Below are 11,380 nucleotides of genomic sequence, written 5' to 3' on the forward strand. Positions count from 1 at the left end.
CTTTAATTTCAAAGTTCAGTTTAAGTATTCATAGCTGGCTACAATATTTAGATTACGCAAGCACAAATTAAGAGTGCGAGTTTTGTTACCGTATTTTAGCTTACCTGTGACTGCAGCTCAGCTTGGTACGTACTAAATTTTACTATTGTTAATTGTTCAGAATCATTTAATTCACGTTCAAAGCTAAATCTCTTATTTCTAAATTGCGTAGATTCAAGTAGCTTTTGAAATGATTGTTGAGGTAGTCCAAGACTAACCGTATTTTACTGAATTTCGATGTGCTTAAGAAAGAAAGCTTCTTATTAATTTCAGTCACTAAATTAACTTTCAGTTTTCCGGTTTTATTAATTCTTTTGCTACATTAAGTCAGAGTGCAGCGAAAGTTATTACTTCTGACAAACTTTCAGTTTTCACACTACACGTGTCAACCTTCAGTTGCCACGCTTCTAGTGCTAATTATATGTGTAATTACCTTTCTTTTTCAGTTACTATAGTAGTTGTCCTTAGGACTGGCGACCGTAATTTCCCCCAAATCTCAACTATCTAATTACCGCTAGTTGATTGTTAACGTAACGGCCACACATTTACTTTCTTCATTAACTTTACCCCTTTTCAAAATTAATTTCCACCAGTTTCTTTTACATTTTTCCTTTCATTTAGATGTAACCCTTTCCTCCCTCTTTACCGACAGATTAACTTCTGTGACGATTGCTTTTCCCAAATTTCCATTAGGTACACGCGGTTTAATTTTTCACTGTCATTAAGGTCGATAAGTGAGGGGAAGGTTACACGCTCTGTCCAGTTAGCTGCAGATTTTCCAGAAGTTGAGCGTAATCGGAAAATAAGCAAAGAGGTAAATGATGAGAAACCATCGAAAATGTCAGTCAAGATCACCACATAAAAGCTAAATGTACTACTCTATGCGAAAAGAGTTTTCCCTGATTCGAATATCTACTTTGTTCGCAGACGCCTAAAAATAAAACGCCATTTTTGGATTTTCATTGGTGGTAAGAGCGCTGTCTCTTGCTGAAATTATACTAGAAAGACGTCATTTGCATATCACAGAGCAGAATTGTGTAACGACACTTCAGATGCAGGCAGCAGTGTCCAGTATCTCGCAAGGGTGGTTTCTAAGCGCAGGACATGTTCGTCGTAGGCCGTTACAAGGGGCTGCTTAGAAAAATCACTTCTCAATGGAACCGATATCTGAGCTTACATGCCGGCTGGAAACAAAGGACGTATTCAAGGTTGTTGTGTACACAGTCTACAGAGAGCTCTTGTGCTGCAATTTCATGACAAGGTGTCGGCTGGGCAGAGCTATTACCTGGCCACACGCGAGCTGATTTCCACGACGGGCCACTTTGAGAAACTGTGATCTTTCGAGGAGCCAGGCACTGACGCACTATTTCGCCAGAATGGCACCCTCACGTCGGGCAATTTGCAATTGGTCTCACGCGATTTAAAGATACTATTCGGCATCAAAAATTGGTTTTTACATTAGTTATAGCTTCGTATGACAACTTCTTGTTGATGTGCCTGTCGTTTCGTTAATGGTCATAGTTATTGTGATATTTCGCATATACAGTAAGTAATATGCTGCGTGAAATTCGGATGGGTTGCAATGAAAAATATCAGTCGCTATGAATTTGCATTTGGTAGATTTTAGACCAAATATATTGCGTATTATATTTCATTGAGGTATTGAATTTTTCTATAAACTTGTGAGCATATCGATATCTACTTCCAGTTTCGAGAAAATGGATTGCACTTCTGCTTGTCGGCGTGAAAGAACGAAATGTCCGTAACATCCACTGTACACACATCAAAAAATGTTTTGCATCACATCGGTTCCGAGACTTCCGGAACCTGTGCAGAAAATTGGAATATAGATCAACATAAACATCATTTCCGCCCTTTTTATTGCTCATGAAAACTACACATTGCATGTTGTATCACCATACAGCGAGACCTTCAAAGGTGGAGGTCCAGATTGCTGTACACACCGGTACTTCTAATACACAGTAACACGTCCTTTTCCATTGATGCATGCCTGTATTCGTCGTTGCATACTATCCACAAGTTCATCAACGCACTGTTGGTCCAAATTGTCCCACTCCTCAATGGCGATTCGGTGTAGATCACTCACAGTGGGTGGTGGGTCACGTCGTCCATAAACAGCCCTTTTCAGTCTATCCCGGGCATGTTCGATAGGGTTCATGTCTGGAGAACATGCTGGCTACTCTAGTCCAGTGATGTCGTTATCCTGAAGTAAGTTATTCACAAGATGTGCACGATGGGGGCGCGAATTGTCGTCCATGAAGACGAATGCCTCGCCAATATGCTGCCAATATGGTTGCTCTATTGGTCGGAGGGTGGCATTCACGTATCGTACAGCCGTTACGACGCCTTCCATGACCACCAGGGGCGTACGTCGGCCCCACATAATGCCACCCCAAAACAGCAGTTTACTGCAGCCGCTACACAGTATGTCTAAGGCGTTCGCGCTGACCAGGTTTCCTACAAACACGTCTCCGACGATTGTCTGGTTGAAGGCATATGCGACACTCATCGGTGAAGAGAACTTAATTTCAATCCTGAGCGGTCCATTCAGCATGTTGTTGGACGCATGTGTACCGCGCTGCATGGTGTCGTGGCTGCAAAGAAGGACCTCGACATGGACATCGGGAGTGAATTTGCGCATCATTCAGCCTATTGCCCACAGTTTGAGTCGTAACACGATTTCCTGTGGCTGCACGAAAAGCATTATTCATTCAACATGGTGGCGTTGCTGTCAGGATTCCTCCGAGCCATAATCCGTGGTTAGCGGTCATCCACTGCAGTAGTAACCCTTGGGCGGCCTCAGCGAGGCATGTCATCGATAGTTACTATCTCTCGGTATCTCCTTCATGTCCAACAAACATCGCATTCGTTCACTCCGAGACGCCTGGGTACTTCCCCTGTTGAGAGCCCTTCCTGGCACGAAGTACCAATGCGGATGCGATCGAACCGCGGTATTGACCGTCTGGGTATGGTTGAACTACAGACAACACGAGCCGTGTACCTCCTTCCTGGTGTAATCACTGAAACTGATCGGCTGTCCGACTGTCCGACCCCCTCTGTCTAACAGGCGCTGTTCATGCATAGTTGTTTACATCTTTGGGCCGCTTCAGTGACATCCCTGAACAGTCAAAGCGACAGTGACTGTGATACAATATCCACAGTCAACGTCTGTCTTCAGGTGTTCTGGGAACTCGGGTGATGCAAAACGTTTTTTGATGTGTGTATCTCCCAAGTTGTTCGATATAACGAAACGAAATTTTGTCAAATAGCAGGAGAGTAGTTTGCTAAATGGCAGAGATGCAGAATTTTCTTATTTACCGCGAGTAACCGTAGACTTTTGCAATAGAATTATGTGATTTTTTAAGAGTCCTCCATTGCTGGGCACTTTTACTTTTATGCCGAGAATTTGCTTTTTCATAAGATTTTGACCTGAACTGCATTAGTTGTTTCTTTAAAAAGCCGTTGTTTCAGCATTTTTTCGCAATGGCAACTGCATTACAATGTTAGCGAGATGACATCGCGGAAACTCCGCTTCGTTGTACCAAAAAAAGCAAATGTTAACATGGCAACAAGGGGAACATAGGTGTTACAAGAAATTCGTCACTCATGAAAGATGCTTTTCAGGTGACACTAAGATGTAGGTGCTACAAGCATCAATTTGAAAACTGATAAATTAACTTTGCACCAACAAGGATTTTAAAAGAAGGTGTACAAAGGGATGGCTGAAATATTTCTAGACAGTATTCCAACTGTGTACCAAAGCGTTATAAACACCTCAAGTGCAAAATTTTAAATGAAGTTCAAGAAAAAAATTCTTTGTGTGACCACATAGTCCGTGGCAGCTTAATAATAATTGAAGGTATCTTAAACCCGTCTTCCCAACTATGACACAAGAAACAGCAGTGACAAAACAGGGAACACCTCAAAAACGTGCAAGCAGACGGCGTTTCCTGATGTGAGCGAAAATCGGACATACATTGGTGTCCACCACTAAAGCAACAAACCTAAATTTTGCAATATTGCGATTATTTTGGCACAGAACGCTGTAAACAGGTGATGGTAAAGTAGAAATAATATAAAGAAAGGAGAATGTAGACAGCTGCAGCATGCATAACGGTGGACAAAAAAATTTTTCGTTTTTTTCCAACACACAACATTCCAACACACAACATTCCAACAACTGGTTAATGGGCTCAGTATGGGATGTGACCACTTCTGGCAGCAATAGGGGAAGGTCAGGTAGTATCGGACGGTTAAGCTGTTTTTTCAAATTTTGAATACATTAATGGCTTGATGTGAAAACAATAACCACTATAATAAAACAACCATCCTAGCATTTACTCTTAGGGAGGGGAGTTATTATTATCTATTGGTTTCTAAAATTTATCTGAATTTTAACTAAGGAGAAAGGTTGGAGGGTTGTATCGGACAGTATGTAAATTACAGAAAATAAGCAAATATTTCTCACAAAACACTTGTTTATTGGTATTAATACATGGCAAATGGTAAATGTTTATTGAATTGAGTGATTTTAATAATTTTATTTTCACAAATAGTTACTAAATGATAAAAATAATAGATCTGCCATTTTACACGCTTAACAATTAATTTTACTACATCTTGAACACGACTTTTATTTTTTACTCAAGAAACAGCCATCGCATTCGTAGTACAGAGCGCTGATTTCAAGGTCTGCGCAGTTTTCGTGGGCCCATCCGTTACTCAGTCGACAATGGATCCAGTCCCCTTCAAACGTTTCGTCACAAATAACGCAGTGAGTCACGCCATTAATTCTGGTGTTTTAATAGTCAAATTTTAGTTTTTTCTTAGCATTTTCGCTGAATTTTTCCGTTTCTGTTGTAGAAATATCCTTTTTTTTACACCATCCAATTTTTCTATTGGTCAAAAGTTTGGTCCTATACTATTACTTAAACTAGCTGTCACTTGACAGGCAACAGGCAGCAGGGCTCCCACCACCAATAAACCAATGGCAGCTGACGCTGTCGGCTGCCACTGCGTTGCCACTTCGCTCCGCTGAGCTGACTAAGGCATTGTGCCAGCCAGTCCTCAGCGAGCCGTTGTAGACGTGCTGGTGAGAGATTTGAGTGACTTGTAGCTTTGCGTGTTTACGATGTCTAATGAAAGCAGTCACAAGAGAGGGAGGCCGAGGCTGCACACTCCTCGAAAACCTCCAAAAAGTGGCGGACATGGCGTCGTTATACGCAGTCAGGCGCGTGAATACGCGTGTTCCTTAAGGGGCTCCGGAACGCCCTATACTTGCAATGTTAAAATAATGCTTATAAATTACATCTTTCCTCACAAAGTATTTGAGGTAGGAAGTTGAACTTTTTACAGATTATTTATTGGAATATGGGCTACAACTTAACACAGGGATTTTACAAAATTTTAGTTCAGTTATTAAAGATGATTTTTTTTCCAATTGTAATGAAAATTCACAACATTTTTGCAATTTTTTATTTATATATTCAAAAATATACAGTTTTTTGGAAAAAGGCTGTGTTAAATTATGCAGAAGGTACTGTGTAACATTTACTGAAAGTTTGAAACAAATATGTTTGGAAGATCCGTAGAAAACATGTAATTAGTATGAGAAAATAAAAGTTTTGGGAATCGAGCGACAAAGATTGGATTAACTTTTAGTGCATTCCAGGTCCATAGGATGGATTATCTTCATCCTCTGCAAACTCCTCCTCCAGCTTCCTCTTGTTCCTCCTCCTGTTTACTCTTGCTTGTATTTCTAGACTCTTTACAGCCCTGTCTGCAGCCCGAAGGCGTTCCTTGTCTAAAGCAAGCATCGCTCGTTGTTGTGTTCGTAGATTTTGTTACCATTTTCTTCAGTTGCAGTTACTGCAACACTGTTCCAAAAGGTGGTCATGTATGAGCACTTATCACATTTCAGTTGTATTTCACTAGCAAGTCCTACGTGCTTTATTATGGAGAGTTCCAGACCAACTTCACTACAATGAATACATCTTACACAGTTTGAAAAAATTCCTTTGAGAACCGACATATCGAATATTTCATTCACATCCGATTCGCCCATAAAACATTCATAGTTTTCACTCATTGAACCAAGCTTCTTCGGTGAAGTATTTTCTTTCCCACTTTGACTGCTATGGGCAGGTGTACTTGAGAGGTTAGGTTCACTCACTTGGTTATCGTCTTTATTGTTTACAGTAATAACACATACCTTTGGCTTTCCAACATTTCTCCTTTTCTTAAAAGCCTTCAGAGGATTTCTAATAACTTTACTTTTACTCATTATTATACTTCAACACAACAGAGACTCAAGAAACAGAATTAATTACGAGTATTTTCGAGATAACGACAGAGTAAATAAACATGAAACAATCGACAATCACACCAGCGATATATATTGAACCATCACAGGTTAGCCACAACACATACTTTATCTCACATCACTAAAATGTACCTGATGAACACGGACGTTAATAATAACACCATTTGACAGCAGTTTAATAGCGCCACAGTGGGTCACGCCCATGTAGAACACATTTCAAAAAAAATTTAAAAATAGTTGTAGTCTTAGGAATTGAATAAATTATATATCTATTAAAAGGTAATAGTCTGCAGATTCAGAAAACGCAAAAAAGTAAAAATTGAACTTTTCATGATTTTGAGCCTTTCCGGAGCCCCTTAAGGGAGTGTTTTGAGAGCGAGAGGGATGCAGGAGGGCCTCTTGTTCCTTTGGATAAGGGGGTGGAGCGAACTGCAGCTGCTCTGCAAGTTAGCGAGCGATCAGTAATAACAATCTGCAAGGAGAAATTCACGAAAGAAGGCTCAAGTGAATCATCTAAATTGGATACACCTGGTAAAAAGAGGCGACTAGAGAAGAGGATCACAAAACTTGACTCTTTTCAGGAAGATGCCATTCGTTGTCAAATATACACATTTTATTTGAGGAAGGAGTAGCCAACACTCAAAAAACTACATGCTACCCTCTTTCAGGGTAGTAAATCCTCTTTGTTACGAGTCGTGAAAATGTTAGGATTCCGCTATAAATCCATGTCTGGCAGAAAGTTACTAATGGAACGCCAAGATATTGCAGCCTGGTGATGCCGCTTTCTTAGAGAATTAGTGGGGACAAATTTTGATGATATCGTTTGGCTTGATGAAACGTGGGTGAATGCAGGACACAGTTTAAAAAAAGGCTGGACAGACGGTACCATCAGCGGTAGTATGGCAACTCCGATCGAAAGAAGAAAAAGGATAATTGTAGCACAAGCCAGAAATTCAAAAGGTTTCATTCCAAATTGTCTGCTGCTATTCAGTTCAAATAAGACCTCCGACTACCACGAAGAGATGAACCACAATACTTTTATGAAATGGTTTGAAGACTGTGTGCTCCAGAACTTAACAAAAAAAAACTCTATCATTGTTATGGATAACGCTCCTTATCACTCAGTAATACAAGATAAAGCACCCACAAAGGCAACGGGGAAAAACGACATTGTTAGCTGGTTACAGAAACATACGGTACAGTTGGACAGTAATTTGACAATGGCAGAATTATTAGAACTTGTATCGCAACACAAGCCAAAGAACCCGATTTACATTGTGGATGAAGTAGCAAAAAAAAAACGGGCATTAAGTGCTCAGATTACCTCCTTACCAGTGCCATTTCAACGCAATAGAGCTGATTTGGGCTCAGGTTAAACAGCATATCGCTGCAGAAAATAAGAGATTCACATTAACCGAAGTGGAACGCCTTTTGAAAGAGGCAGTTGAAATTGTGACATCGGAAGACTGGCAGAAGGTACTGCATCACGTGAAAGGAGTGATACAGGACGCATGGAACAATGAAGGTATCTTACAGCGAAGTGTCGAAGACTTGATTATATCTGTCAATACGAGCAGCGACACGGATAGTTCCACTGACTCTGACACTGAATTAAGCGGTGTTTTCTCATTGTCTGATTAGTGTGTAGTGTACTTACTGCCATTAAATATTGTGTTTGTGAATTTATTTCGATTAATTCTTATTCTTGTTGTGAGACTAAGAAATACTGTTTGGCCAGCTCTCGTCATCTCCTTACGGTAAGTTAGACTGAATTTTAGTTCTATTTCATTTTGTATACACACCAAGATGTTATTCAGTGTGTGTAATAGTTTTCGAGATTTGTAATCTAAAGAAGAAAACTTTTCCAGACGCGAAAAATCTCACACTTCAATAGTTAATGTAACAACGGCCCTAATTAAAATTAAGAAAAGATATTTGATAAGCTTATAGATACCACTGAGACCGATACTGTACGTAAATATTTACATTTATAGGAGATAGAGATTTTAAACGTCATACTTGTTTCGAGTTCAGTACTGATAGGGTTGTTTAAAGACACTGTTTTCAGAAAATTATATACAAGAAACATAATGCACTACGAAATCTTTTAACGATTCTTTGCCGAGTGCATTATTTTGGCAATGAATGGAAAAAAATACTTTGCTATGACACCAATAGTTTTTCAGTAATGACGTGATAAGTTAGGAGCTGTTTGCGAAATCGAGAATTTAAATGGTTTCAAACAAATTAACGTAACTCTCGTCCTAATTAAAATTAAGAATAAATATTTGACAGATTGAGAGAGATTGTAGAGATATACATAATATGTGGGTTTGAAATTTTTTACTTACTTTTTGTAGAAGATACAGGCCTTAAAACGATTTTCTATCGCCGGAGGTAGTGATGCGTTGAGGCGGCTGCCTCCAGCCAGTGCTTGACGTCACAACGCCGCAACTTCGCAGCGCAACGTCAATTGACATCTACTTTAAATCAGACTGTAGCTAGGCCTACAGGCTTTTTTGAGGTTTATTCTTTTTTCCTTTCTTCTTTCAATTTACGTTTCCCTTCCCTAAGTTTCCACTTAGCTTCAGCAGCTTTTTTCTCTCTTCCTGTTCTTCTTTCTTTACTTCCAGTTGATTTCGTTTGGAATTCAGGTCAAAATTTCACTCTTCTCTCCACGATTCGGTCTTGATAAAAATCTACTAGAGGTATGACGGTGGAGAGGGGATATTTCCTCCAAAATTTGTTGGGACTGAGATGTCTTAGGGGACTCAATTTCTGGAGCATGATTAGAGGACTCTGGTAATGCAGACGAGGAGCGAGGAGTCAGGTAATGGTGGGCTGGCGAGGGGGCTCGTTAAGATAGGCCTTCGGCCGATGAGAGGCTTGGTAAAGACATGGCAGCAGATGGCCATGGTAAAGGCATGGCAGTGGAGGAGCCTGGTCCAGAACTGGTGGATGAGGTACCAGTTGATTCACTGTTCTTGTTTAGTGAAGGAGCGTAATCCAAGTTGCTGAAAATATTTCGCTTCAGGGGAGAAATTCCTATACATTCAAAGCCAGACTTTGCAACTCCATCCTGCAAATCCTTGAGAAAGCTGAGCTCACTTAACCTGCTATGTCCTTCAAGGTTGTCTTAATGTTTGGATACTGACGCATTCAGTATGAGCATGCCTCATGATAATCATTTTTGAGAGGTTTCATAACAGTTCTGTCCAGTGGCTGTAGTTTGTGGGAAGTGCATGAAGGTAGGCTTAACATGGGAATGTGGTGTATCTTTGCAAACGTTAAGACGTCCAAATCCTTGTGGCTTGAGTGGCCATCAACAATTAATAATGCAGGGTATTTCTTGGTGGGATTCACTCCTTCTACAAACAAAGCAGGCCACTTGAGGAAACGATCCTTAATAATCCATCCACTTAGTTGGGCATCGAACACACTTCCTACTCGGGCATCTTTCTTCAGATCATTGTCCATTCGAACACGGAGGAAGACAAACAGCGGTGAGATAAACACATTCCCTGCAGCATTAACTGAAAGAAGAATCGTGACATTCATGCCTCTCTCACCTGATATCAATTGTCCAACTTGCTTTTTACCTTTAACTGACATTACTTTCAGTCTGTTGGTATGAACAGACGTTACGCCAGTTTCGTCGGCGTTAAAAATCTTGTAGGCGTTGAACTTATACTTCTCCATCAACTCCGAAAGTTTGTCGAAAAATTGGTCAACTTGTTCTTTGCTAACACCTGCTGCTCTCTGTAAACTTGTTGATCCCGCTGTCCTCAGCCGCATATCTGGATGTCTTTTCATAAAGTCATAGCAGAAATCTTTTCCTGCCTTCAGTTTTTCTTTATTGAACCTATGTTTTATTTTCATTTTCTCAGCAACTTGATAAGCAAGCAAAAACTCTTCCTTGCTTAGTGGCATTAGCTGACTGTCTAGAGTTTTAATGTGAGTGTAGAGTAGTTGTTCCTGCTCATCATTGAAAGTTGTAGCAAAATCTTTTAGGTTTCACAGTTTTGATTTCAGTTCTACCTCCTTCCCCTCTGAAAAGTTCTTAATTCGGTCATCAAGTGCGCTTTTTGGGAGTGAAAAACGCTCACTAACTTCTCGAATTGTCATGTCTCTTAAACGAAATTTTTCTACAGCCCTCTTCATATGTGCTTCTCTCCACGTATGTCTCACTTTCTCCATTTCGCCTATAAAATGAAACAAATCTTTCAAATCTTAATTTTAGTTGGCTGTGATTGTTGTCTTACACAACCCTCACTGTTTATGTCCAATACAACCCGACTGACATGAGAAGACAATTCGACTGTCACGTGCTTACTAATATGTCTAAAGCCGGCCAGAGTGGCCGAGCAGTTCTAGGCGCTACAGTCTGGAACCGTGCGACCGCTACAGTCGCAGGTTCGAATTCTGCCTCGGGCATGGATGTGTGTGATGTCCTTAGGTTAGTTAGGTTTAAGTAGTTCTAAGTTCTAGGGGACTGATGACCACAGCAGTTAAGTCCCATAGTGCTCAGAGCCATTTGAACCATTTTTTAATAAGTCTAAACAGATTTACTGCTTAAAACAAATAGTACAATACCCCTTATTGCTACCAACGACCTTGTAAGAGAGTTACACTTACTTACAAGAACTCCAAAATTATCTTTGTACACAAAAAAGACTCACAAAACAAAAAATGCGGTCACTTCCCTACACAAAGTTGGCGCGGTACAAGATGGCGTAACCTCCCCTCTGTCTTCACAGCCAAGACTGCAGTGACCTTGACTGGTGCTGCTACTCGTGGCAAAAATCCGAAGCACCACTTGTCCGATATAACCCGCCATCCGATACTACCCGACCTTCCCCTATATGCCAGACAACGCCGGGGCATGCTGTGAATGATGCCATCAATCTCATGTTGAGGCAATAACGCCCGTTCTTCCTGCAGCGCTGCTCAGAAGCCAATGAGGGTGGTTGGTCGGTGATGAGATGCAACCCATGTCGC

At 40.6% G+C, this 11,380-nt stretch overlaps 1 protein-coding gene across 1 annotated transcript; it reads right to left on the reverse strand.

Moving 5' to 3' along the window:
* Nucleotides 1-9,541: 9,541 nt before the first annotated feature.
* LOC124594456 (MFS-type transporter clz9-like) lies at nucleotides 9,542-10,177 on the reverse strand. Its single transcript, XM_047132832.1, has one exon. It carries the CDS (start codon nucleotides 10,175-10,177, stop codon nucleotides 9,542-9,544), a length of 636 nt encoding a protein of 211 aa, XP_046988788.1.
* Between the last annotated feature and the right edge of the window lie 1,203 nt (nucleotides 10,178-11,380).

Source organism: Schistocerca americana, chromosome 2 (assembly GCF_021461395.2).
Source record: "Schistocerca americana isolate TAMUIC-IGC-003095 chromosome 2, iqSchAmer2.1, whole genome shotgun sequence".
Taxonomy (NCBI): Eukaryota; Metazoa; Arthropoda; class Insecta; order Orthoptera; family Acrididae; genus Schistocerca; species Schistocerca americana.